This window comes from Rhizophagus irregularis, chromosome 28 (assembly GCF_026210795.1).
Source record: "Rhizophagus irregularis chromosome 28, complete sequence".
Classification (NCBI taxonomy): Eukaryota; Fungi; Glomeromycota; class Glomeromycetes; order Glomerales; family Glomeraceae; genus Rhizophagus; species Rhizophagus irregularis.
This window is the reverse complement of record NC_089456.1, coordinates 415781-442338: the sequence shown is the minus strand read 5'-3', so window position 1 is coordinate 442338 and position 26558 is coordinate 415781. Positions and strand designations below refer to the sequence as shown.

The following is a 26558-nucleotide window of genomic DNA, read 5'->3' as shown; positions in this document are numbered from 1 at the left end:
GTAAAGTTTAATAGAAAGTTAATTGAAAAGTAAAAGATGTATTTTATTTTTATGTAATGGAATTTATGTAGAGGAATTTATGTAGAGTGGAATAGAAATTATAAAACAGCTTGAAGGAAATGAATCCTTTTTATGTCTTTTGAAACAATTAAGCTTTCTGAATGCTTCAAATGAAATTGAATTTATTTTATTAGTCATTGCACGTTTAGAAGTTTATTTGCATCCAATTTTACTTCTTAGTAATTACTCAACACTTTTACATTACTAAATACAAAAAAGCACAGGAATAGTTTAGAAAGATATGATGAATCACTTTATTTGGCGCAATAAAGAAGTAGTCAGAAATTTAATAAAAGTAATAGATATACTAACTAAACATTATATGTTATTAATAAAATCTCGTTACTATCCAATAATTTTATCATACCAATGCATTAATAATATTATTAAACTTACGTGGATAACCGATAATGTGTAATTAGTATTAATTATTCTTTCAGTAGATTTTTTTCACTATTCAAAAAAAAAGTTGGATATCAGCTGGAAGCTGTTTGATGAATCACTTTATTTGGTACAACAAAAGATATAGTCAGAAATTTAATAGAAGTACTAGAAGTACAACTAATTCAAATACGATCATCAAACATTAATAAAATCCATTAATAATATGAATAAACTTACGTGGATAACTGATAATGTGTAATTAGTGTTAATTATTCTCAAAGATATCAGCCGGGAGATGGTAGGACCAGGAAAACTTCTAATGGGAGTTACCACCAAATCCTGCTCACATATAGGAATGTTTTTAGGCCCTCATTATTATGATATATGTTGCATTTAAAAATGGTGGTAGTAGCCTGTAAAATATGATTGGTTATTCTGGGGGTTTGATCGACTGATCACAAGCTTTTTATTATTGGTCGATTTCGATCAAACATATTTGCACTTTTAATCTTTAAAATTGTTAAGATGCCTCCTAAAACGAAAACAAAAAAGAAGAAACAAATAAACTCAGCAAGAGCATTTTCTACGACAAGTACACCCTCAAAAAATAAGGAAACATTAAAAAACGAAATAGAATCTCAAGTTTCTTCACCCATTTCTGAACCTTCAACAACTGAGTTAGTTGTTTCCTCTGAACAGACTAAAGTGGATAATGTTGAAGAGAATATTAATGAAGAGGAAACTTATATTAATTCAATAATTGAAAATTATCAAGATTTAGATTTAAAAAGAGTTGATGCTTATTTTAAAGATTCTCAAGAATTAATTAGTCTTGGAAATGAAATGCAAGTTCTTAAACTTGATAGTAATATCGAGCATAAAATATTAAATTTTATTAAAAAATTGGGATATCACGAATTAGGTAAGCACAGTTATTTTAAGTTTTATTTAAATTATTTCTAATAAATACTTATTCTATTATTTAGATCAATACAGGAATTTGTATACTAGTAATCTGTCACAAGAGCATATAATCTCATCATTAAATAAGCTATATTTAATTTTATTGCGTCTTGGTTTTTCACAAGAAAACATCAAAGAATGTCTAATAAATATAAATGGAGCAGAAGTTAAGGCTGCCTTAGATTGGGTAAATTATAGTATTTTGAGGATAATTAATTATTTTCTATTTTCTTTTATTCAATTGTTAACTTACTTCGAAATTTAGTTGTGCATTCATTTATCTTCGGAAGATTTGCCGGCTGGATTCGTTGATAAGATTTATTATGAAAAAGGTAACTCATTTTAATATGGTCATATTTCAACCATTTAAATAAATTTATATTAACTTTTTATTTTTTTATACAAAGGAATGAATATTTCAGTTACAAGATCCACTTCACCAACATCTCAATCACCAATAAAGAAAGGAGATGTGTTTAAGGTTTATATTTCAACAAAATATTTTATTCTTATAAGAAATGAAAAAATTAATTTTAGCATTAATTTCTTTAAAAAAAGGAAAAAAAATCCCTAGTGCAAAATTCTTCATCTACATCTAAGCCAAAACGATCTAATATGGTTGAAAAGGATATGAAGGATTGGATTCTGAACAGTCTTGAAAATGATGTATTCTATTTAATTTCGAATTATTTTGGTTTTTGTGTTAAATGTTTTAACCAAAACAAATGTTGTTTCAATTATATTTTAAGGCATCAGATGATTCAGAGCTTGAACCTGTGTCAACTTATCAACCATTATCTTCATCATTAAAATATGCTACATTAAAATGTGAATTGGTTTTACAAAATAAAATTTCATCTGTTTTAAAGAAATTTAATCGTAGTCAAGAGAAGCAAGAACAGGTTAATCAAAGAATCGATGAATTACAAAAAGAAATTAAGAGTTTTGAAGAATTAGGGTCTTATGAATTTAATAGTGATGAAGCTGAAATGGAATTTAAAAATTTAATGAAAGATAAAGACTTAGAAAAGGAAGTAAAAGAAATTTTAGGTGATGAAATCGAAGATGGTAAAGAACAAGATAAAACTATTCAAATTGATGAGAATAAACAACTTGAGGGTGATCAGAAAAAGGATATTATGGAAAAAATAAATGATGATGATGATGATGATTTGTTTGGTGGATTATTAGATAATGTTCCCGATGACTCAACTACTTCTAGCGAATCTAATGTTTCGTCAACAATAATAATGAGAGAAATGATTCCTAAAACATTTACCGGAAAATTACCGAAAGATCAATTAAAGGAATTTTGTCGAAAAAAAGATGATAAAGTTAAAATCAGTTTTGATGTAGATCGCGGTGGAAGCCATTATAAGTGTTCTTTAAAAATTCGGTGGAGTAATGAAAAGAAAGGACAAGACAAAGAATGGAATATGGGGAATGTTGCATGTCGAAAAAAAATAGAAGCGGAGAGCTATGTTGCTACTTTAGCATTATTTGAATTGACAGATCTTCCGATATATCTTACATTCCCCACTTTTTTTAGAGAGTTATGGCTAGAATTGACGGAAGAAAAAAAGTCTGCCGAGAATAAAATTAAATTAGCCGAAGAACAGGAGAGGATAAAGTTATTGATAGATGTTATAGAGGAAAAAAAGAAAGAGAATATTGTGAGTCATAACATTGTAAAACACGTTTTTTTATTCCCGAGCTATATGTTCATTTCTTTCTTTATTAGATTGAAGAAAAATCTAAAATCTCTGATGAGTTAGATCAAGAACAAATTTATAAAGAAGATAAGTCTAGTATAAAACACTATAATATTGTGAACAAAACTAGTAGCGAGGGTGAAGCCATGAAAAAAGCTTTCTTGAATAGACAAAAAAATAAAACATACATGGATATGCTAGTAAGTAAATTATTTTGTCAAATTCTTGGACATATTAAGTAAATATTAAAAACGGCACAACTTCCTGAATTAATTAATAGGAAAAAAGAAAGCAGCTACCAATATATTCATATAAAGATCAGTTTTTGGAGAAATTGAATAAAAATCAAGTTGTTATTATATCTGGAGAAACTGGATGGTATATAGAATTTCTAAATCAAATTGCATGATACTTTTAGATTTTTTTGTTTGTTAATATAATATTGAAATTTAATTTAATAGCGGCAAAAGTACACAAATACCACAATTTATAACAGAAGATATGTTAATGAATGGATATGGTGATAAATGCAATGTTATTTGTACTCAGGTGTGTTTATTTCTTTTGTTTATTAATTTTATTTTATTTCAATTTGTTAAAAAAATTTTTTTTATATAATTAGCCCCGAAGGATTTCAGCAATTTCAATAGCGTATAGAGTTTCTGCAGAAATAGGTGATTTGCCAAGAACTATTGGAACTTCTAAAGCATTAGTTGGATATCAAATTAGATTGGAGTCAAAAGTTGCTAGAGGAAATATTTTAACATTTTGTACTTATGTTAGTAAAATTTTGATTCGTGTATGCCGTATGTATATATTATTCGATCACTTTTATTTATTTATTTGTTTGTTTTAGGGTATATTATTGAGAAGATTAGAGAGTGATAAATTATTAAAGGATGTTAGTCATGTGATTATTGATGAAGTACATGAAAGAAGTTTGGAATCGGATTTTCTGATGATTATTTTGAAGAAAATATTTGAAAGGAGGAGTGATTTAAAGTAAGTTATATTTATCAATATTGTTAATAATTGAATACACTAATATTTTATATTAATTTTTTTTGTTAAAAAAAAAGAGTTATATTAATGAGTGCAACAATTGAAGCATCAAAAATTTCTCGATATTTTGACCATTGTCCTATAATTGAAATACCTGGTAAAATTTTCCCCGTCGAAGTTAAATTTCTTGAAGATGTTATTGAAGAAACAGGTAAATTGGTTTGTAAATTATGCTAATTTTCATATTAAAGATTTAGATTTAATCTTTATTTTTATTATAATAGATTATATGATTGAAGCAGATGATGAATTTGCAAGGAAGGTTCACAGGCAAATTAGAGGTAGGGTGTTAGATTTTTTAATCTTAAATTACTTTTTTATTAATTTCGTTTTGTCTTTTTTAATGTATTGCGCAATAGATGAAGGAACGATTACAATAACAGGAAAAGGACAAACATCACATAATATTAGATTACAGTATGAGGAGGATATAGACAGTTCATATGATTTAAATATTCCTCAAGAATATCTTGAACAATATTCTAAGAAAACTCAGTTAGCTTTATCACGTATTGATGAAACATGTATAAATTATGATCTCATAATATCTCTTTTGAATTACATTTGTAATAATCCTGTAGCAAAACAAAAAAATAATATACCCGAAGATGGAGCTATATTGATATTCTTACCTGGAATGGCAGAAATAAGAAGATTAAATGATCAAATTTTATCAGATATTAATTTTAGTGATACAACAAAATTCCTAGTATATCCTTTACATAGTACTATAAGTTCAGAAGATCAAAACTTAGTATTTGATATACCACCAAAAGGTGTTAGAAAAATTGTTTTGGCAACTAATATAGCAGAAACTGGAATTACAATACCCGATGTTACTATTGTTGTTGATACAGGAAAAGTTAATCAGATAAGGTAAGATTTAAAATTAAGAAGATGGATTATTTATATTAAGTAATTATTTATTATACCTAATTTTTTATTAGATATAATGAAAGAAAGAAAATTACAAATTTACAAGAAATGTTTATATCAAAAGCTAATGCTAAACAAAGGAAAGGAAGAGCTGGAAGAATAAGAGAAGGAATTTGTTTTCATTTATTTACAAAATGGAAATATGAACGTGAGGTAATTTCTTATGTTTTAAATATTTTTAATAAAGGAGTTTAATTTAATAATCTATCATATACAGATGCATGAACATGAATTGCCAGAAATTTTAAGATTACCATTACAAGAATTGTGTCTTAAAATTAAAATTTGCGAATTAGGTAATATTGAGCAAGTATTAAGTATGGCATTGGATGTTCCATTATCTCAATCTATTAAAAATGCTATAATTACGTTACAAGAGGTATTCGGTTAATTTTATCTTTTTTTTTGAAAAATTTAAAAATATTAAACTTCTTTTTCTTTTATAGGTTCAAGCAATAACAGCAGAAGAAGAATTAACACCATTAGGAATACATTTATCACATATACCAGTAGATGTACATCTTGGAAAAATGATATTATTTGGATCAATATTTAAATGCCTTGATCCAATATTAACAATATCTGCAATACTTAATTATAAATCACCATTTTTAATACCATTTGGTAGTGAATCTGAAGCTGAAATTGTTATCAAAAATAAATTTAAAGAAGGCGAATCAGATTTATTAACAATGTATAAAGGATATATTTTATGGAAAGAGTTGTATGAAAAAGAAGTTATAAATAAAGGAGGTAAAGGATGGGAGACTGTGAGAAGATTTTGCGTAAACAATTTTTTAAGTTTACAAAATTTACTAATGATTGAAGATATTAAAAAGCAATTTTTAGAATTATTGGTTAATATTGGATTTGTTAAAATTGATGAGTCAAGTAAAAATTATTTAAGCAGGTAAGATAAAATTGGTAATTTACATATTAAAAACATATTTAATATTTTTCTTTAATTTTAGATATAGATTTCAAAAATCTCGATTACTTTGTGCTATTCCATCATACTATAATCAAAATAGTAATTCATATGCTATAATTAACGCAACGATTTTAGCAGGGTTATATCCAAAAATTATTTATCAAGAACCTTTAAAAAATCAATATTTTACTGTGATGGATAGTGGAATTTTAACCAGCGGTAGTAGTGGAATAATAAAGGTTAATCCAAAAAATGTTTTTATTCATCCATCTTCAATTGTATTTAAACACGATTTGAAAAGCCAAGCCAAAGAAAGGAACTGGTTTATTTATAATACTTTAATACAAACTACCAAATTATATGTTAGAGACGTTAGTAAAGTTGATGTTGTAAATTTGGTTTTATTTGGAAGAGATATAGAGATAAAGGTAGGTTTTAATAATTATTATCTAGTAATAATATAAATTTTTTAATACTTTTTTTTAATAGCATGAACATAAAATGGTAATTATTGATAAATGGATTGTATTACAATGTCCCGGTAAAACTTCTACTATATTAAAATACTTGAGACATCAGTTGGTAAGTTTACAAAAGAGAAAATTTTTTTTTTTGAATTTAAACATTAATTATTTTTTCTATTATTATCTATTTAGAATAAAATATTGAAATATAAAATTGATTATCCAACAAGAGATTTAGAAAAAGAACAAGAAGATTGGTTAAATTTAATATTGGAAGTTATAAAATGTAGTAGTAATAATACTACTACTTTATCATCATCCCTATAATAATAATATATAAATGGATTTGTTTGGAGATGAATTTTTTAGTCAATAAAAATTTTCTTTTTATTATTCACTTTTAATAAAGGAGTTTCTTGTTTCTTAACGAATAATAAAGGATGTAAGCTATTTAATTATATATAATGGCGTTTGGTTTACGAACAATATTTTCTCGACCGTTTAGTAAAACGAACTCAAATAAGTCCAATTAAAATAAACAATGTTTGCCTTTCACATTACTATTGTGCAGTACACGTTTTAATCTGGGAGTGGAGAAAGGAAAAAGGATTAAAAAAATTAGGTTAGCGATTAAAAAGAATAACGTATTTGATATCAAAGTTTATTTGTGATTTTGTTTCAGTCTAAAAAGAAAATGTCCAAACGAATCTTTGGACAAAATTCTTTTTTACTTATTCAAAATAAATTTCGTAATTCTTCAAATAATTAATTACAACCATTTTGAAATCAACTTATATTTTCAAAATAAAGTTTTAAGTTATAAATTGTTTAGTACTTTCATTAAATAAGTACGCATGTATTCTCTTTTTGATACTAAAAGCATTGTCCACTAAAAAACTAATACACATATCCCTCAATTTTCGATATTAAATTACTATAACTGTTATTGAATTATTTTTGTCTTCTGTTGACTACTGAATATAACTAATGGGTAAGATTGCAAGACGTTCAGTAATGAGTCTTGCCTCCTGGTGAGCTAATCCATCCCTTGTAAACACGAAATATGGGATTAATACGGGTGGATGAAATACGAGTATAATCATGGGTCTAACAAATACTCGTTAAGTTGTGAAATACGTCTCTTGATTTCGGATAGGATACAACATGCTCGATAAATCTAACAAATCTGTTTTAGCAAATCAGATTGAGGAACGAAAATTTTTCTTTATTCGGTAGTTCTCTTCGAAATCTTCTGATTCTTGTTGTGATGCCGTCTTTTGTGAGTTTTGCCGGTACTGTATTCTACGACTAGAACCGCCACATAGAATTATTTGCAATAGGCTAAAGTCTATATTGAACATACCATACGGCCACAATGCAAAATGTTTTTAGTGATGTTCTAATTGCCTGCACTTTTATTTAATGCCAATGATATGACCTACTGAATATAGTATTAACGATAAAAATTATATTCCATTTTGTCCAAATGTATTACCAAAAGAAAAAATCGAATGGGTTGGATGAAATATCGACAAGGAATTCTACGAAAAATTAAGATAATGATTGCACCTCAATGTTCTAACTTTAAAATGACTAGCAAAGTGAATAAAAAAACGAGAAAGTACCGAGTTAATGAAGAAACACAGTGCATCTCATGAATATCTATTCGTACGCTATGAAGTTCTCACCCAAATAAAATGATAACAGTCTATGGATTTCTTATTGTTGAATTAGGTAGTATGTATTTGAAATAACTTTGGACTAAAAAATTATTTAACTTCGTAGATTACGGATAGATTTTATTCTGTATTGTAACATTATTTCTTAACTCCCGTAGAAAAAGGATATGACTATTTTTTGTTCTGCTCAAAGATTTTATCATCAAAGGTGTTTCTTTAACAAAGTAACTGAAGGGTATTTCCTTCAAAACTGTGTTGAAAATTAACACGCAGTAGAGTTTAGTTGAAATTTGCCCAACTACGAGATCGTGACCCGGGGCTTATTTTCTCACATCTGACAATCTCTAGTAAAATTGTAGTTTGACTTCTGCTATATATACAAAAGTAGTACACCAGTTATTAACAGGACATTATGAATAAAAATATGTCTAAAAGACCTAATTCCAAATCAATTACATCCCGAAGGAATGCTTGAAGGACATTCTCGTCTCACCATAAATTATATAGATAATAACGATAAAAATCGGATTCAATGGATAAATAATAGACTGCATACAAGATAAATAAATTCAACAACAGGTCAAGAATATGAGAATTCCGTTGCAAATTAGTTTAATTAGTATGGTTGATATTCTTACTAGGCTATATATTAACTGTAAAAAAATGTACATACCCAATACTATTATGGAATCGCACTTGAGGTAATTTTTGATATTGCTTCGTAATCTTATATTTACTATACAGTCAAACCTCTATGTACCGATCCCTAATTTCCTGTACCGATAAATTTTCATTGTCCTGTTTCACGTATAATAAAAAAGCCGCGTTGTAGCGATGTAACGTATACCGATACTTTTTCTCGGTCCTTTTATAGTAACATATATTAAGATGTATCGATATTTTAGCTACACTAGTATTAATTCGGGCCAGCACTATAAAGTTGGCCCAAGTAAAAAGTTTTAATTTGAACTCTTGCGGTTTATTTTGCCGAAATTTGATTATTTTCCATTAATCGGGTGGCATTTGCTTCGCATTATGAGTTACTCGTAATATATTCAATGTATTGATATTTTTTCCAATTAGAAGCATCGATATCAAGGTCTGACTGTCCGCTAATCTGATAATCTGATAATTCAATGTACCGATACTTTTTCCCTAAAACAACTGTAACTGAAATCCTCGAACTTTAAAATATTCGTTTTTGCGCCATCACGTATCTGTTATCTATTATTGTTAACAACTAGTTTCTTAAACAGGAACTAATAATGTAATACGTGAGCCGTTATAATGGAACCATCCGTTCCATTAGTAAAATTTATCAAAAATCCGTTATATCAAGAATTCCGTTATATCGGGGGCAAATTAATTATACGTTATGATAATCCGTTCCAGACCTCAATTCCGAATATATCAAGATTTGAGGTTCCGTCGAATTTCATTATGTATATCGGTTTTCACATCAATCAGACAGCTAGAATCAATGGGTGTATAACAAGCCATATGGGCGGATCGCGGACTTGACCCTTCTGGTGGCATCATCTTGACCCCCCCCATATGCGTGGTGAGTTAAGAATGATACATTTGCAGATCCGCCCATAGAATCACCGTTTAATTTTAATCGAACCTGTCTATATTATATGTCTAAAAGTATGCCATTCATCTGTAAATGGTTAGGTACTCATTCGGATCCACAACACTTTGAAACCAAGGAGAAACTTAGAAATCATATCGTTCAACATGATATCAATTCTTGCGATAAATCAACTCCAGGAAACCCAACTTATAAATGTCCATGGAAAGGTAAATATCAAAGAAGTATTATTGAATTAGAAGGTATAAAAATATGACAATTATTTTTTGGCTTTGCTAGCTCCGTCGAATCTACGTAGGAATAGGTGGACCTTTATAATCCATTATAGAAATAATAATTATTATTGTATTTTGCAGAGCATTTACGTCAACACATTAAACAAAGACCATTCAAGGTAATCAATATTTTACCTGTTACTTTGCTTTGTAAGTGCAAGGGTGACTAAATAATCACGTTGGCCTTCTTTTTATTTACCAATTTGTAATCGTTCAATCGGTCGAGATTTTGGTTCCCCTTATGCGCTAAGCCAACACTTAATTATCAACCATAGTGGTAGCGTTGCGGACCCTGACACCGATGATGATAAAATTAAATTTTATTAAAATAGCTATTGACCTAATGTATGCTGTAAGATAAAAAATAAAAAGTTTAGAAAATAATAATCAATCGTATTTATTTGTTAAATGTTAATAATGTATAAAAAAAATACAAATTCATTGAAAATCAGTTTTGATACTAATGTTCATCAAATGAATAAATAATTTTCAATCCGTTAATAAGCTAAATTAATATAAATTTATTTTCCTTCGTCGTGATATTCTATAAAATATAGATTAAGAAAATTGGGTCAGAATTGGAGTAGAACTTATATCAATATCTAATTCGATTTCTTCTGTTGTAAGATAATCAAAAAAAAAATTATTATATATACAAAACTATTAAATCAAATTGTGAAATGTTTATATTGAAAAAAACCCTCAGACTTTCTTTTTTCTAAATTAATAAATAGATTGACTTCTTGTATTCATTCAAGACATTGCAGAATTAACTTAAGATCTAACTGATTTTATAAATAGCACCTGGATTATTTGTTGTTACTCTTACGCAACTCAGTAAGTGAAATTAGTAGATAGCCTCGGTGCTATGTAGAATGAAGTACCAGTCCGTGGCTAGTTTATAATTAATTTGTTTAGCACTATCCGCTTTGTAGATCATCTTTATTTTATTTATATAAGAAAATTCAGTAATTTTTTTTTTAAAAAAAATGGCCAAACGAATCTTTGACAAAATTCCTTTATTACTTATTCAAAATAAATTTCGTAATTCTTCAAATAATTTACTACAACCATTTAGCTACAACTTGAAGTCAACTTATATTTTTCAAAATAAAGTTTTAAGTTATAAATCGTTTAGTACTATATTTGTGAGTATAATAAATAATGTTCGAAACGTTTCTCATTTAAGATATTATTCGGATTCTTCAATTTCTTTCAATAATAATAATAATGTTAGTTATGATGAATTACAACAATTATTGAATGAAAAAAATAAAGGAAAACAAAAAAATGTTTGCATTATTGATGTTCGTGAACCTTTTGAATTAATTGGTGGTCATATTCCATATGCTATTAATATTCCTTTAAATGAATTTGAAGAAGGTAAAGTAAAAACATATTAGTTTTAAAAATAAAAGAGTGAAAATAATTTATTTTTATTTACAAATATATATATTTTTTTTTCTTAAAAAAAAAAAAGCCTTGTCATTATCAGATGATGATTTTAATAAAATTTATGGATCACCAAAGTTTAATAAAGATGATCAAGTACGTACTATACAATAAATTTATTTGTAAATTTATGTTAATATTAATTAATAATGTATAAAAAAAGGTCATACTTTATTGTAAAGCTGGACAAAGAAGTATGGTTGCTGCTGCAATTGCCAAACATCATGGGTTTATTGGGTGAGTGAGAGGTTTGAAGTAAATTGTTGCGATTTTATTTTTTTTATTAATATCGTTTTTTAGAGCTAGAAATTACCCTGGAAGTTGGTTAGAATTTTCTGAAAAGAGTAAAACAAATTAAGCCATTTTTATAAATGAATCAAACACGTGATTAACTGGTTTGTGAAATTAATTTAAATCTATGCTAAAGTTTTGTAGAAATCATGTATAATGAATGTATAATGTCTTTTAATAAACCATCATGTCAAGTGAAATTATTGTTATTTTCTAAATTGACTATTTAATAATAAAAATAGGGGTGTCAACTCACAACTTCTAATTAAATCTTTCAGCAGTTGGGTGCTATAAGTTAAGTCGAAAACCTTGACAGATTTATCCTAATAAAATATTATGACCACTATCCAAAAAGAATAAATATCTGAAGTCGGTGTAATATATATTATTAGCAATTCTTTTAGAGACCAAATCCCCTTTTTCTTGGGGGTGTTCCAGGATTCCTTTTCCCGAGTATAACACTATTAGAATGTTTAGGTGTTGCAGTTGCTTTACGTTGCTGTTCACTTTCTTCTTCCTCTTTTTCTCTCGCCATTTTAATTTGCATTTCCATCGTCATTTTGGCCATCTCTGCTTTGTTGGCTGCTCGTTTTTCCTATGATAAATTATTAAAATTAGAAACTATTTATAATGCAAAAGAATTTACAAATAATAAATATATTTGCTAAATAAAACTTACTTTCTGTGTGAAATTCTTTTCTTTGATTGAATAGAACATAGGTCTAAAAAAGAATTCAAAATTTAGATTCCAAAATTTCAAATAAACAAACAAAACCGCATATCATTATTTTTATACGTACCCCATTTCAGCTAACCAGTATGGGTCTACAGCAGTAACACACTGCATGTATTCCTTTGACGTCATTACTAATTCGTGATAAACGATGTAATCTGGTGTATAACCAAGCCCATATAAAGCACTTGTTGGGTGAAGGTGGCATGGCATTCCTGTACGGCAATTTACATATTCTCCAATACCCTTTACCCTTGCAGCCTGGTGAAAGTATGCAGAGCAGATACATTTTCGCACTACATCCCAATCAGTGCCACAAGAGACAATTGCCATCTTTTCCGCTTTCATAATATCCATTAACTGTGATCTCACTTCTTGAGCTTTCCTCATAGCTTTAGAATGAATAAAATGTTTCACACACCACTCTTCCCGGAAACTTGAAATTAAAATGATAGTATAAAATTAGACTCTTTTTTGAGAGAGAGAGCGTGTGAGAGAAGAATATATATGAATAAAACTTACCCGTGGGATTTCCATTGTGTATAAACATGTAATAGCGTTAAATGGTCACTTTCAGGTACAAAGAATTTTTCTCTAGCAGCATCACTCTGCTCCATTCTCTCTTTTGGCCGATAAAATACCGATGGAACAGAAAGCATAGATACAATGGTCTAATAAAAAATTTTTAAATTTATTTAAATTTAGGTTCAACATAAAAACCCCCCTTTTTTTAATTAAAAAAAAAATCTTAATTACCAATATCTCTGCCGTACATCCTAATTCCTCGGATGTAATCAACATCTTTGATAACGAAGGATCTAATGGAAACTCTACCATTCTTCGACCGAGTGGTGTTAACTCTCCAGTATTATCCAACGCACCCAGAATCCACAATTGATACATCGAGTTCAGTATGTTATCCTGAAAATTAAGAAGAACATTTCATTATTATAAATAATATAAATATTACGTTTATTCATTTATTTATTAATTGATATTTTACCTGAGGTGGAGGATCCATGAAATCAAAATCCAATAAATTCTTTACTCCTAAGGATTTAAGTAAAAGCACCACATTTGCAAGGTTGGTACGCTGGATCTCGGGTATTGTGTTCATAAACATTTCATGATGATAAGCTTGTTCCGTGTAAAGACGATAACAAGTTCCTGCACCAGTACGTCCAGCTCTACCCGATCTTTGATTTGCATTTGCCTTTTTATTTCAAATTATAATTTATCGTCAATCAAACATGTAGGAAATTTTTGTTTTATATGTATAGAAATCTTCAACATACCTGGCTGATAGGTGTAATTTGTAAGGAGTCCATGCCAATCTTTGGATTGAATACCTTAAGTTTATTATATCCTGTGTCAACAACATACATGATACCATCAACTATAAAAATAACGAATTTATAGTAAGTAAATGTAATTGGAATGTATTTCAATTTTCTCTTTAATACTTACCAGTCAAAGAGGTCTCAGCAATATTGGTTGCAACAATAACTTTTCGAGCATTGTTAGCTGTCTTTTCGAAAATTCTAGCTTGCAGGTCAGCTGGTAATTGCGAATAGATTGGCAAAATTTCAAGTGAGGGAGGGTTATCCAATTGCTGGAGACGTTCTAAAATAAACAATAAAGTAATTAGAGCATACGTTTAAAAATAATAAAAAAAAAATTTGAGAACTCACCTGCAATCACTCGACATGTAATCTCTATATCTTCTTGTCCGGTCATAAATACTAATATATCACCTGCGGGATGCCCTAAGTGGATTGCCAACACTTGTTTAACAGCACTATCAACATAATCTTCGCAAGGTGTCTTACTGAACATTATCTCTACAGGGAACGTACGACCGGGTATTGTGAAAGTCGGACAATTTCCGAAAAACAGTGAAAACTATAATTATAACAATAAAAAGGGTATATTAGTTATAAATTATAAAATATGAAAATCTTTAAATACATACCTTCTCGGCATTCATAGTTGCTGACGTGACGATTAACTTAATATCCCTTCTGCGAGAAAGAACTACAAAATTGAAATTAGCTATAGATACTACTTTATGGGAATTATAAGGTTCTTACAATAATATTATGGCAAATACCTTGTCTTAATAAACCCATCAAAACATCTGTTTGAAGGGAACGTTCGTGGGCTTCGTCCATAATAATTGCACTGTAGTGATCGAGATCAGGTTCCTTAAGTGATTCACGGAGCATAACACCATCAGTCATATCTAGAACAAAATTACAAATATTTAATATAGATTCTCCCTTTTTAAAAAAAATGAAAAAGAAAAAAGAAAAGGAATATGTATATACATTTAATAACGGTGCTTTCTGAAGTACAATCTTCGAAACGAATGGCGTAACCAACTGTAGTTCCGAGTTTACACTATATATGAATTAGTAAATTAATAAATGCAGAAATTATAAAGTTATATAAAAAATAATTCTTACCTCCATTTCTTCACTAACACGTTTAGCAACCGACATAGCAGCAACACGACGAGGCTGTGTACAGCCTATAGTTCCATATTTGCTATATCCATCCTCATGAAGGTATTGAGTGAGTTGTGTAGTTTTACCGGATCCAGTTTCACCAACGACCACGACAACTATAAAACGCAGTACAGTAGATTAATATTAATAGAATTAATGATATTAAAATATGGTTACTGTGTAATACCTTGATTATCTCGTATAATTCTTAACAATTCCTCTCGAATTGCAAATGCCGGTAAATATTCACGTTGTTCGCGAAGAGTTTTTGATCTTGCAAATACACTAACTGCTTCAGATGCCTTTAAATGAGAAGCAAACTGTGAATCTCCTTTTGGATTTTCCATATCTACTTCATTTGTTCTCGGTGCTATATTGAAAGAAAAAAAACCAATAAGTATATAAAATCAAAATCAAATTTATCACTCAATAAAATTCATTATACAAACCTGCCGAATCATCTTCTTCAGTTGGCTTAATTCCCATAATATTACCAAGTGCGGTACCTGCTACTTCAGCAACATTCTTTGCAGCCTATTTAAGTGTGTAATATGTAATGCAAACAATTCGTTTTAATAACGTTAATAAAAAAAACGAATAAAAATTTCTTCAAACCTTTTGACGCTCAATTTGTTCTCTTTTTTCTTTTACAAGCTGGCTCCCCTTTCTAGAGAAAACAGACATATCAGAAGTAGGATCTTTAACGGATTGCACAGCTTCCAATTGCTTTGTGAACACCATGCGTCCGTCAAGAAAAGGCGGTTTAAGATCGTGAACAAGTAAATGAACTCGAGCCTGCAAAACATAAGTATAAAGTTAAAATATAAAAAAAAAATAAATAAAATTCAAAAAAGGTGCTAAATAATCTTACCTCAGAATCATCCTCAAAATCTAAATCTATTTCTCTTCGTTGAACAATACCACTAGTGAGCATACGATTTGTTTCCCATAACTCATTGTCTCTGTTATACTGCTCTTGCCTTGCAGTCAGTTTTTTCTAAATAAAATCCGTTAGTATAAAACAAAAATATAGTAAATTCCATATGATAAACAAGTTTCTTTTTACAATACATACAAGTTGTTTTTGTGCAAGTTCTTGCTCCTTTTTCACTACATAATCTGTATAATCTGCGAAAGGATTGTGCTCTTCATCGAGAGCCTAAGCAAAAAAAGAAAAAGATTAATAATTGCGAATAATCAAGGAATAAAATTTTTATTTGTTTTAACATTACCCCCGATGATTCTTCAATATTATACCACTCTCTATCCAAATGTTTTTGTTCTTCCTCCCACTCAAGCCTATCACGATCTTCACCAGTATCTTCTTCCTCTTCTTGATTATAACGATCTCTATATTCCATTTCATCGTAGTCGAAGGAAGCAAGGCGTGGAGTTGGAAAATCTCTGGGTGGCTTGTAATCTGTAAAACAGTCAAAAATTAGCATTAATAATGAAGTCCAAAAGCATAAAGTAACAATCTTACCTTTTCGAGGTGTAAGACCACCAACTGAAAACCTTGAAGTCGAAGTTGTAGGTGTGGTGTCCCACTCACTGCGACTTATTCTAGAGGAACTTCTATCTGAATCTCGCCAAGGACTTAAAGATGATGATCGTTTACTTGAACCCTCACGCCATGACGTAGTAGATGGAGTGCGTCTACTATAACCATCACGAATTGATGATGCGACAGATGGTGAACGTCGACTACGGCTAGATACTACAGATGGGGATCTTCGACTAGACGAAACAGAAGGCGACGAACCATTTCGTGAAGAAGATACTGAAGGTGACCTTCGACTTGATCTGGAAGATTCGTATCGACCATAATCATCATCCCTATCCCTTCTATCACTCTTATCTTTATGATGTGACTTTTTGTGGTGGTTATCTAATTAATTTAAAATATGTGAATTTTTGTTAAAAAAAAAAATAAAAATAACTTTTATAAATCAAAGTAATTTTTCTTTTTTTTTACCTGTATATTGGTCCCGTTCCCTCTTATGTTCTTCTAACCTATTACGAGCTTCATCCAGTACGCTATTAGCATCAGTCCTTTTACGATAATTTGATTTCAAAGCGGAGGAGGATCCTTTGATTTGTTTTTGTGAAAGTATAAGTATTATTGCCATACCCTAGGTCAAAAAGACAGAATTGAAATCCTATGGAATGGTATTGGCAGTTTAAATAATTTTGGAAAAAAATAATAAAACTAGTTTACCTCTTAATTTACTATCATCAACGCTCTCAGTTGTATTGACAGAGTCTTCATCCCATTCTGATGCGATTCCTAAATTAATTCTCTTTGCTGGATGCTTATCATCATCTTCTGATGCTTTATTTGCGGCAGCACGTTTTTTTTCTTCAGCTATCTTGTCCAATCCTAATACTGATGTTCTTGGTGCAGGGGCTTTAAAAACATGACGATTCTGCATAAATATAAAAAGATTTTTTATTAACGATATAGTGATTGTGACATAAAATTATATTCTCATAAAAAATTAATCCTTACATCATCAGATGATGCTAGTTTTCCAGGACGGATCAGACCACCAACTGAAGGGCCAGTTGAGGTTAATATTTCACCTAACACTGTGGTATTGTTAAAAATTGAAGAAAAATCAGCCTTCTGACTAGAAGAATCAGACTCTTCTTTTAACCGTTTCCTTATAGTGGTATATAGATCAGCCAAAAAATCGTCTTTAAACCTTCCAAAACCCTGACAAGCTATTTTAAATTTAACGTAAGTACACATTAAACCAAGATAAAAAAAGATCTATTAAATATATTTACCTTTTATAAACGTTTCAACACTTTTATGATCCTTAGCCACTTGAATGATATTCTTAGCTAAAAGATCGTTAGGATTTATAAGATTCAAAGCTCTAGACAACTCGATCGCGATTTGGTGAACAAAATCGTCGTTTTCGCTCTCAGATGGTTGAGACATTTTTGACAAAAATTGAAAATTAAGTAAAAAATGATATGAATTAAGTTGCTCAATTAAATTAATCGTAAATAAAAATTTTTAGATCTGTAGAAAAGTTAAGCCGAAGTAGACCTTTGTTTATAAAGTTTAAATAGTGTGTACAACTATGCAAATCACGTGATTAAGGTTGTTCATTTAACGTCGATTAAATCCCCGTGAGGCTATTTAGGCTATTTATGATAATCTCTAAATCTTCAGTTTAAGACGCGTTTTAGTACTACATTCTTCAAAACATTCAAAAGACAAGTCTTAACAATGAAGATTGATAAAAATAACAACGAATACAACTTTTCTGACCTTGACGAAGAGCTAAATGACTATGAAGTTGAGAAAGGAAAAATTGCCGGTTTCGACTTTGACGCGTTGGATTTTGAGGAAAGTAAAAAAGAAAATTCAAAGAAACAAGAACCTTCATCTAGAACTGAAAAGAAGAGCGGTAGAACCGCGAAGAAAAGACGCGTTTTACCTAAAGTAGACTATGAAAAGCTAGTAGGACCTGATGGTTTGGTAAAATTGAAAGAACAAGGTCCAAAGTTAAAGTTTATGAATCATAAAAAATCAAAAAACGCGACAATTGATAACCTTGGAACTCTTATAAAATTTTATCAAACTTGGGCACATGGACTATGCCCTCAATTGAAATTCAAGGATGCTATTTCTCAATCCGAAAATGTATGTAAGGATAAAAGATTAAAAAATTATTTGGATACTTTACGTGAAGAAGCCAAGAATAATCAAAATGAAAGAAATGACTACTTGTCAGGAAAAACTTTGGCTGATGAAGAATCAGAATTTTGGCATACGCCATCTCAATCAGCTTCTCGAAATAAAAGGCTTTCGAGTTTTGAGGATAAACTCAAAGAAGATTTGATAAGCCAAAATCATGATGAAGACTTAACTGCTACGCCTTTCCGACTAACCATTGGTGATAATTTAACTATTGGTAATGATTCAGCTGCTGGTATTGATCTAACCTTTGGTAATGATTTCACCTTTGGTAATGGTAATGATTTAATTATTGAAAATGAATTGGAAGAAATTGTCCAAAGTACGGACTCACCAATTAAAGATAATATTTTAAGACCTCGTCGGTTAGTTTATGATGATGAGGTAGATGACATAGATGATTCGGCTTTAACGAATAAGTCCCAAGAGATTATGTTGGATATTGGGTCATATCCGTTAAGTTCCTTTAAAGATCAAGAAGAATTATATGATGACGATATTTTGGGAGATAGTCCAGATATACAAATTCCCATTATACAAAATGATCAGAATAAAGTGTTTGAGGATATAGTTTCACCTTGTGAATCACGTGATGATATTTTGGGTAATAACAATCTAGTTTCAAATATGGATATAGATCAAGTTTATGAAGATCCAAATTTATCTCCCAGAATGAATTTGAGTCCTAGCAGGCGAAATTTCCTTATTAAAGACCAAGATGAAAATGATGATATGACCGGTGCTGGGTCAGATAAAGAAAATTTACAACCAACTACAATTGATCTGCCTATGTCTAAAGGATCAACCCTATTCTTTGATCTCGGTGACAGATATGTTGATTTGACACCAATTTATGAAGAGGTTAATGGTCTTGACTAAAGTATGTCATTATGAAATTGTTTATTTGTGAAATGTTTTTACAAGTTTAAATCTATGAATAATTCTGTATTAAGCCAAATTGTTAATGCTTTGAATTTTCAAGTTTGTTTTATAATGTAAAATTTTTCGTAATACAATAAAAAAAATCATTTCTACAAATAGCAAAAAAAATTTTACTTTAATGCTTAAATTTATTTATTATTTAATTCATTTGCGTGTAATAAATCATAAAAGTCATTATTCGTCATACTATTTGATTAGTCTCGTGATCTAGTCACTATCCGAAGCCTGTAAAATCGAGGAGATACGTCTGTTGTCTGAGAAACGACACGTAGCAACAGACTTTTGTCACTGCATTATGCATAGACCTTCGTATATTGTCCGGAGAAGATTTTAGATAAATAAACGTTTACTATATAACAATAAAAGGAGAGAAAATGCGGAATCGCAGTAAAAATGTACAATTCTGCGGCTCGTGCTGAAGTTTGATCAACACGAAATTACATCATGTTTGACAAATATTCTAAGATAAACGACCAACAATACTTTTGCGCAGCTATCCTGCATTCCTGCGGCCTGCGCCGACCCGTAGCGATCATCATACTACGCCGCTTCCATTTGTATAAATATACAGCCGTGTCTCGAAATTTACAAGGATAACATAACTTTTGTTACTAAAGGAGAGATACAACAATTAAAAGCTTACGTCGAGCAGGCAAAATCATCCTCATTTCTTTCTACGTATTATAAAATAAATTCATTAAAAATATTTCCCGTCTTAAAGTATTTATCTTTAAATAAATAATGGATATTAATACGATCTTATTATTTCCAATACAAATATTTTCTTTACCACCTGAAATATTATCAGCTATTACATTAAGAGAAGATTCGACAAGATCCTTGACGAAATTAATATCAGATTCAGAAACAATAACAAAAATAAAAGAAATCGATAGTTTTACTGAACAAAATGAAAATGACGAAAATGATCTTATGAAACCTACATGTTTCGTTTGTGGAATAACATCATTTGAAAATGTGGAACAACAAAGGGAACATTATAAATTGGATTGGCATAGATTTAATGTAAAAATGCGTGCTATTAATTTAGAACGTGGTAAAAACAAATATAATCCAATAACTGAAGAAGAATTTGAAGAATTAATGGGTGGTAGGGTAAAATTGAAATTTTATTTAATTTTTTTATTGTTAATTATTATAAACTAATTTTCTATATTTTTTTTTTTAAAGACAGTTTATCAAGTATCTCAGGATCAAACTCTGACACAACTGATGATGATATAACAATGCGTGTAAATAATTTAAAAATAGATGATAATGAATCACCTGAAAAAAAAAATGCTGAACCAATTTTATGGTTTTCGTGCTCTCCAATGACGATTAATTTAGGCATTTACAAAAATATTCTAAATAATCTTGGAGAGAATGCTATTGAAGATATTCACAAGTTGCAAATCAAGCCAAATGAAAAAGAAAATCCAAGATTATGGACAATGCTAATGATTAGAGGTGGTCATTTCGCAGCATTGATTTTGGATATTACAGCGAATACAAAAGTAACTAATGCTAAAGAAGTTAAAGTGATAGTCCATAAAACGTTTCATCGATACACAAGTAAGGATAACTAAATGTATAAATAGAAATGTATAAATTTTATTTCGTCATTTTAAATTATTTTTTTTTCCATTACAAAACAAGCACGTAGGAAGCAAGGCGGAAGTCAGGCTAGCAATGATAATACAAAAGGGAAAGCCAAATCTGCAGGTGCAGAATTAAGAAGATATAATGAAAGTGCTTTACAAAAAAGTATTCGTGTTTTAATTGAACAGTGGAAATCGATGATTGAAGAAAGTGAACTTATTTTTATTCATGCACCTGGTAACAACAAAAATATTATTTATAATTATGAAGGAGCAGTTTTAAAGAAAGGTTTGTATACGTAATGTTTCGATATTTATTTAAAATTGAATTTCCTTTTTTTTCTGTTAACATTTTTTTTTAATATTATTGGATAGATGATAGAAGAATTAGGAGTTTTCCATTTTCTACTAAACGCCCGGTTTGTGAATTACTCAGATATTTTTCGTTTTCAAAATTTTTTACACAAGCTAATATTTTTTTATTTTGTTTATTTTCTAGACTTTTACTGAGTTAAGAAAAACTTTTATAGAACTAACTAGAGTAAAAGTTTTAGAAGTAAAAGTAAATGAAGATAGTCAAGAACCTTCAAAAAATAAGTTAACAGAGAATAACTTGATAAATTCCCAAATTGTTATAGAATCATTAGAAGAAATAAAAGGATCAAAAGAAACCCCAATAGAATCTGTTGAACCAGTTGAACCGGTTGAACCAGTTGAATCATCGAATAATTTAGAACAAGCATCTAATAAAGTAATTAAGATGATTCAACTTATAAAAAAAGGGAAATTTGATTTATTTGTGAACCATATCACCAAAAATTCTATTGACGTTACAGAGCTCCTTCCTATCACAACAATATCCGAGAATGATAACAGTAAATTACCAACTTTATTACACTTAGCGTCATATTTGGGTCATCATGATATTGTTGAATATCTTTTACATCAAGGAGCAGATCCAACGATCACTTCGAAAAAGAATGTGACACCTTATGATTTAGCAAATGATAAAGAAACACGTAATATATTTCGAAGATATATGGCAGAGCATATGGATAAGTGGGATTGGACTATCGCTCATGTGCCTAGTCCTTTGACAAAAGAAATGGAAGAAGAACAACAAAATAAACTAAAAGAAAAGAAAAAGAAGAATAAAGAAAAAAGAAAAAAACAACAATTAATAAAAAAGAAAAAGAATTAGAGGGAAAAACTGTAACTGAAAGTATTGAACCTAAATCAGAATCATTAATATCAGCGTCGTCAAAGAAATTAACGTCAAATAAAACACCTGATAGTTCTAGTTCACTAATTGGATTACCACCCGAAATGCGTATGAAAATTGAAAGAGAGCGTCGTGCCAGAGCTGCCGAAGCACGATTAAAATCTACACCAATAAACCTCCCCTCAATAGGAAACGTTGTTTGCACTATATGTGGAAAATCTCTTTCTGAATTAGTGCCTTTCGAAGTATCCGAATTGAAATTTTGTAGTGTTAAATGTGTAAAAAATTATAGGGAATCAACATTATAGAGTAAAAATAATAACAGATAATTAGGATTTAGAATTTAATGATTAATAATTAATATTCTATTAACATTAGTTTTTATTTAAACCGTAATGCAATTATATTGTTTATCACGCGCTAACCCATATATATTATTAAATTATTTTTTTTTTTCGATCAGATTCTAAATACTTAAAAAATGTTAAATTTTACAAGTATTTCAAATTCTATAAGAATAGTAATTAATAAACTTTTTAAAATATCTATTAGACAATTAGACATATTATAGCTAGTGAGCAATTTCAATAAAAGATACATTTTATTCAAGAAAATAAATATTTAAATTATAATTATGTTTTAAAAAATATAGTTGCGTAATTTAATTTAATCATGCATGATTATTAATAATTATAAATCGTATAAGGCGTTATTTAACCATTGCTGATCTCTTGCAGCCGAATTATGTTGGTTACACTTATTCATATTCACCAAATCTTAACCACGAAGTATTATGTAAAGACTAAAGACAGTTTATCGCTGACTTATGGTCCCAAGGAAAGAAACTTGCAGTAAATACCTTGGATGTGAAGATATCGGTTTGAATTTTTTTAATTGCTTTATTCCTCACATATTTACATAGTAATCTTGTATTAAAATTTTAGAATGCCAAGATCATCTGGGTCAGATTATCTAAAACAAATAATAATGTATACGGTACTTAAAATATATTAAAAATAAAAAGCAATTTACAAAATTAATTTTCTTTCCTGATACCATTATCATAAGGACGTATAATCTGCGAAATCTACTAACACCAAGCCTAGCCTATTGGGCTTCAGGAATATTGAGAGTAATTCTTTTCCTAAATGATATATGTATTCGAAATTTTTTCATAAAAATTTTATCAGCAAAATATTATCCTTTATCATTTACTTTTGTATGACTTGGGTCAAGCTGTCCTATGCTAATACAAAATGCAAGGCTTCGCGCTAAAGTGGTTTATATGTATCAACTACTTTACCGCCAAAAAATTAATCTGCCGGTATGCCTTCTTTAATAACAGATCAATTGTTTCATGTTATCTCTAGAGTTTTACTAGTCAATGTTATAATGAACATGTAGCTTCGTCTATTTCCGGTTTCACTATCACAACTTCTTGGTCTTGGTGAATCTCCTAATTTTTCTTGTACCTTTGATTCCCCTTCCTAGTAATAATTCCTCATTTTCATTTGGCATTATGCATTAATTAAATGGGATTTGATGAAGAGCTTTTAGCTAGCCACTTACCATAACCATTGACTCAGTAGGTTTGGGAGCTAGTTTTTCTTCTTTTACTTTGATATTCTAGAATCATAGTAAAAAAAAAAGATCAGAAAATTAATGATGGCTCAAAATAATTCTTGATGTTTTACGATTTATATGAAAGAAATATGAAAGAAAAAATATTAGAAAACCTTTAAGACTCTTCGTAAGTTAAGAGGAAATTATTTAATAATTATCAGAGACTTATTGATGACAATGAAAATTAAAGAATAGGTCAAAAATAAACACTTTCTTTTGGGCAAAAAAAATCTAGTCGCAAACTCTATCTACTCATTATGTACTTGCACCGACTTATCTAAATGATGTTTATGACTAAAGGTTAAATAAAGATGTGATTAAACTGGTTTTTTTTTTTTGAAATATGGTTATTATGTTTCATCTCTTGAATTTAGTTATAATTTTGAAAATTGACAAGAACATTCGATTTTTGTGAATTGTGGTAAAGAGAATATAATATTTGGATATTGGGACTTGTATGAATATTTAAATGAAGTAAATGAAGCAGAATTACCTCAATATCTCCATTTGTTTTAGAGAAGCTCAATAAATTATTTTTTTTTTTTTCATTAAAAGAATCGAGAAAATATCGACCTCAATATTAACCGCAAACATTAAGTACTGTTGCGAATATTAATATTATTAATGAATATGCACAAATTGATGTATTATTATCAACTTACAAGTCATCTTATCGAAAAAAGGTACTTGCTTACTAACATACTGTAATTACTGTATCTTTTAATAATTTACTAACTTTATTCATATAATATTCTTTATATTTACCATGAAAATTCATTATTTGTTAAAAATTCAACATAATAAAAACGTCGATTGATTTCTTTTACAACCCGTGTAACTTGCGAAACGGTGCACACATAATAAAGCTCAAAGAGTGTTTATTTTCAAACACGAGTACCCTATGATACAGCATTCATTATTAACCTTGTTTAATAGATATTTATTTCATCCTTATATGCCTACGCAAAAAAACCTTTCAAATCTAAATGCTATCTTTTGCATTAAATTATCGGAATATAATAGCATTTTTTTAAGTAACTTTTTTACCTTTACTTTTGAAAAATGATTAATAAAGAGAGGAAAGGGTCACAACTTCTCGACACGTCTCAAATCCAGTAGGATCGAGAACGGTATACAAATTTATCCACTTGAATTAACATTTAAGGCATTAAATACATATTGTCTAATGAGAATGTTCGAAACTTTAACCAGAATTACAAATATCTAAAGATTCTACCACATCACAATATTGAGGGGAAAAATATGAAAAGTGATTACAAAGGAACTCGATACAGTATGTCTAGACTTTTTAATATCTAACAGCGATTTGTTTTATATGAATACTAATTAGGACGCAACTAATAATTTTTTCAATCCATCCTTCTGAACAAATTTCAATAAACAATTTTCTGGTAATACAAACACTTGGTAAAAACTACCTTTCGTTCAAATTGCCACGTTAATATTTAGTCGAACGTTTATAACTATTTATGATAAAAGTGCAGAAAAATTATATTTAAAAATACTCAAAGTATAAAAAAGAAAATTCTTTTTCGAGATTCCACGTGCATAGTTTAATTGGGTATGGTAAATCTTCGATAATGCCGTTCGTAAACATTTTCCTTTTTAAGCTTTTTAAAAAATTACCATGTGTACTGTAAATTGTACGGCGTTTAAAGTTAAATTTCTTTGTTCTTTATATCGTAATGATTTTCCAGATCTCAGATTGAATTCTTTGTGAGATTTTTGAACTCCGGTTATTATTCCAAAATATTACTTGCCAAAAGTAGAATCAAGGTACGATTAAGTAATAAAGTTCATTTATTTAACCTTATGATCATAATAATTTCTCACCTTAAAACCTTAATCTTTTACAATAGAAAACTAATGTTTAAATTGCTTAGCCTTGAGTACGCCTACTCTTGCAATCTCTGTTAATCATATGTTGTTTACTTCTTGATTAATGTGATTATGAATTTTTTTTCCCTTTCACAGACTTTATGTAGATCAAACTATTGCATAAGAGTGTTATTATTGTATGTATGACAAAATCTATCTTTTCTTCTTTTTTACGACAATCTTCGAAACCTAAAAAGATTTTCTTTGTGTATTCTAGTAAACAAATTATATCGAGTTCTTGGAAAGATTCTCAGAATTATTATTTTATTTTCTGGTAACAGATTACTCTTTGAAATTATTAAAAAGTTTTGAACAATTTATTAATAAATTGATTTTTCTTCTTTTTTCCCAGGGTTTGATGAAACTATCTTTGAATTATATCATTATAATTTTAAATGAACCAATAAGTGGAAATCTTACAGATAATATTAATTCTATTTGGGAATTGACCTTTCCCAGTAGATTTAGGCGATGTTAAATAAAAACAATCGCTAAATTTTAAAATATTGTTTGTTATGA

General features: G+C 29.1%; 8 protein-coding genes across 8 annotated transcripts; 6 read left to right on the top strand and 2 right to left on the bottom strand.

Moving 5' to 3' along the window:
- Window positions 1-947: 947 nt before the first annotated feature.
- Window positions 948-6839, top strand: OCT59_018745 (uncharacterized protein; the record flags this gene model as incomplete). Its single annotated transcript, XM_066135596.1, has 20 exons — window positions 948-1366; window positions 1431-1594; window positions 1673-1739; window positions 1815-1888; window positions 1966-2073; window positions 2157-3080; window positions 3149-3319; window positions 3400-3497; window positions 3581-3668; window positions 3742-3897; window positions 3976-4121; window positions 4199-4332; window positions 4406-4462; window positions 4541-5057; window positions 5129-5270; window positions 5335-5496; window positions 5564-6027; window positions 6089-6476; window positions 6538-6630; window positions 6705-6839. Exons 1-20 carry the CDS (start codon window positions 970-972, stop codon window positions 6837-6839), a joined length of 4485 nt encoding a protein of 1494 aa, XP_066004868.1. The 5' UTR covers window positions 948-969.
- Window positions 6840-9840: 3001 nt separating this feature from the next.
- OCT59_018744 (uncharacterized protein) lies at window positions 9841-10227 on the top strand (the record flags this gene model as incomplete). Its single annotated transcript, XM_025331602.2, has 2 exons — window positions 9841-10024; window positions 10139-10227. 2 exons carry the CDS (start codon window positions 9841-9843, stop codon window positions 10225-10227), a joined length of 273 nt encoding a protein of 90 aa, XP_025185182.2.
- An 814-nt stretch (window positions 10228-11041) lies between these two features.
- OCT59_018743 (uncharacterized protein) lies at window positions 11042-11997 on the top strand. Its single transcript, XM_025324618.2, has 4 exons — window positions 11042-11440; window positions 11538-11605; window positions 11673-11746; window positions 11810-11997. The coding sequence occupies exons 1-4, from the start codon at window positions 11047-11049 to the stop codon at window positions 11865-11867; spliced, it is 594 nt and encodes a 197-aa protein (XP_025185183.1). The 5' UTR covers window positions 11042-11046; the 3' UTR covers window positions 11868-11997.
- OCT59_018742 (Pre-mRNA-splicing factor ATP-dependent RNA helicase PRP16) lies at window positions 11762-17987 on the bottom strand (the record flags this gene model as incomplete). The annotated part of the gene is made up of 24 exons (XM_025333876.2): window positions 11762-12395; window positions 12480-12522; window positions 12601-12969; window positions 13056-13204; window positions 13290-13454; window positions 13537-13746; window positions 13829-13929; window positions 14001-14156; window positions 14225-14435; window positions 14506-14567; window positions 14644-14775; window positions 14861-14933; window positions 14999-15156; window positions 15228-15410; window positions 15490-15574; window positions 15656-15835; window positions 15912-16037; window positions 16116-16199; window positions 16273-16460; window positions 16524-16928; window positions 17016-17129; window positions 17259-17466; window positions 17550-17764; window positions 17831-17987. The coding sequence occupies 24 exons, from the start codon at window positions 17985-17987 to the stop codon at window positions 12201-12203; spliced, it is 3969 nt and encodes a 1322-aa protein (XP_025185184.2). The 3' UTR covers window positions 11762-12200.
- A 206-nt stretch (window positions 17988-18193) lies between these two features.
- On the top strand, window positions 18194-19802 carry OCT59_018741 (uncharacterized protein). Its single transcript, XM_025314380.2, has one exon. The coding sequence runs from the start codon at window positions 18282-18284 to the stop codon at window positions 19629-19631; it is 1350 nt and encodes a 449-aa protein (XP_025185186.1). The 5' UTR covers window positions 18194-18281; the 3' UTR covers window positions 19632-19802.
- Window positions 19803-20290: 488 nt separating this feature from the next.
- Window positions 20291-22496, top strand: OCT59_018740 (uncharacterized protein; the record flags this gene model as incomplete). Its single annotated transcript, XM_025314381.2, has 5 exons — window positions 20291-20805; window positions 20886-21269; window positions 21354-21584; window positions 21671-21714; window positions 21795-22496. The coding sequence occupies exons 1-5, from the start codon at window positions 20436-20438 to the stop codon at window positions 22494-22496; spliced, it is 1731 nt and encodes a 576-aa protein (XP_025185187.2). The 5' UTR covers window positions 20291-20435.
- A 125-nt stretch (window positions 22497-22621) lies between these two features.
- Window positions 22622-22978, top strand: OCT59_018739 (uncharacterized protein; the record flags this gene model as incomplete). Its single annotated transcript, XM_066135594.1, has 1 exon — window positions 22622-22978. The coding sequence occupies one exon, from the start codon at window positions 22622-22624 to the stop codon at window positions 22823-22825; it is 204 nt and encodes a 67-aa protein (XP_066004867.1). The 3' UTR covers window positions 22826-22978.
- Window positions 22979-23872: 894 nt separating this feature from the next.
- Window positions 23873-24647, bottom strand: OCT59_018738 (uncharacterized protein; the record flags this gene model as incomplete). Its single annotated transcript, XM_066135593.1, has 4 exons — window positions 23873-24004; window positions 24087-24143; window positions 24404-24434; window positions 24634-24647. The coding sequence occupies 4 exons, from the start codon at window positions 24645-24647 to the stop codon at window positions 23873-23875; spliced, it is 234 nt and encodes a 77-aa protein (XP_066004866.1).
- Window positions 24648-26558: the final 1911 nt, after the last annotated feature.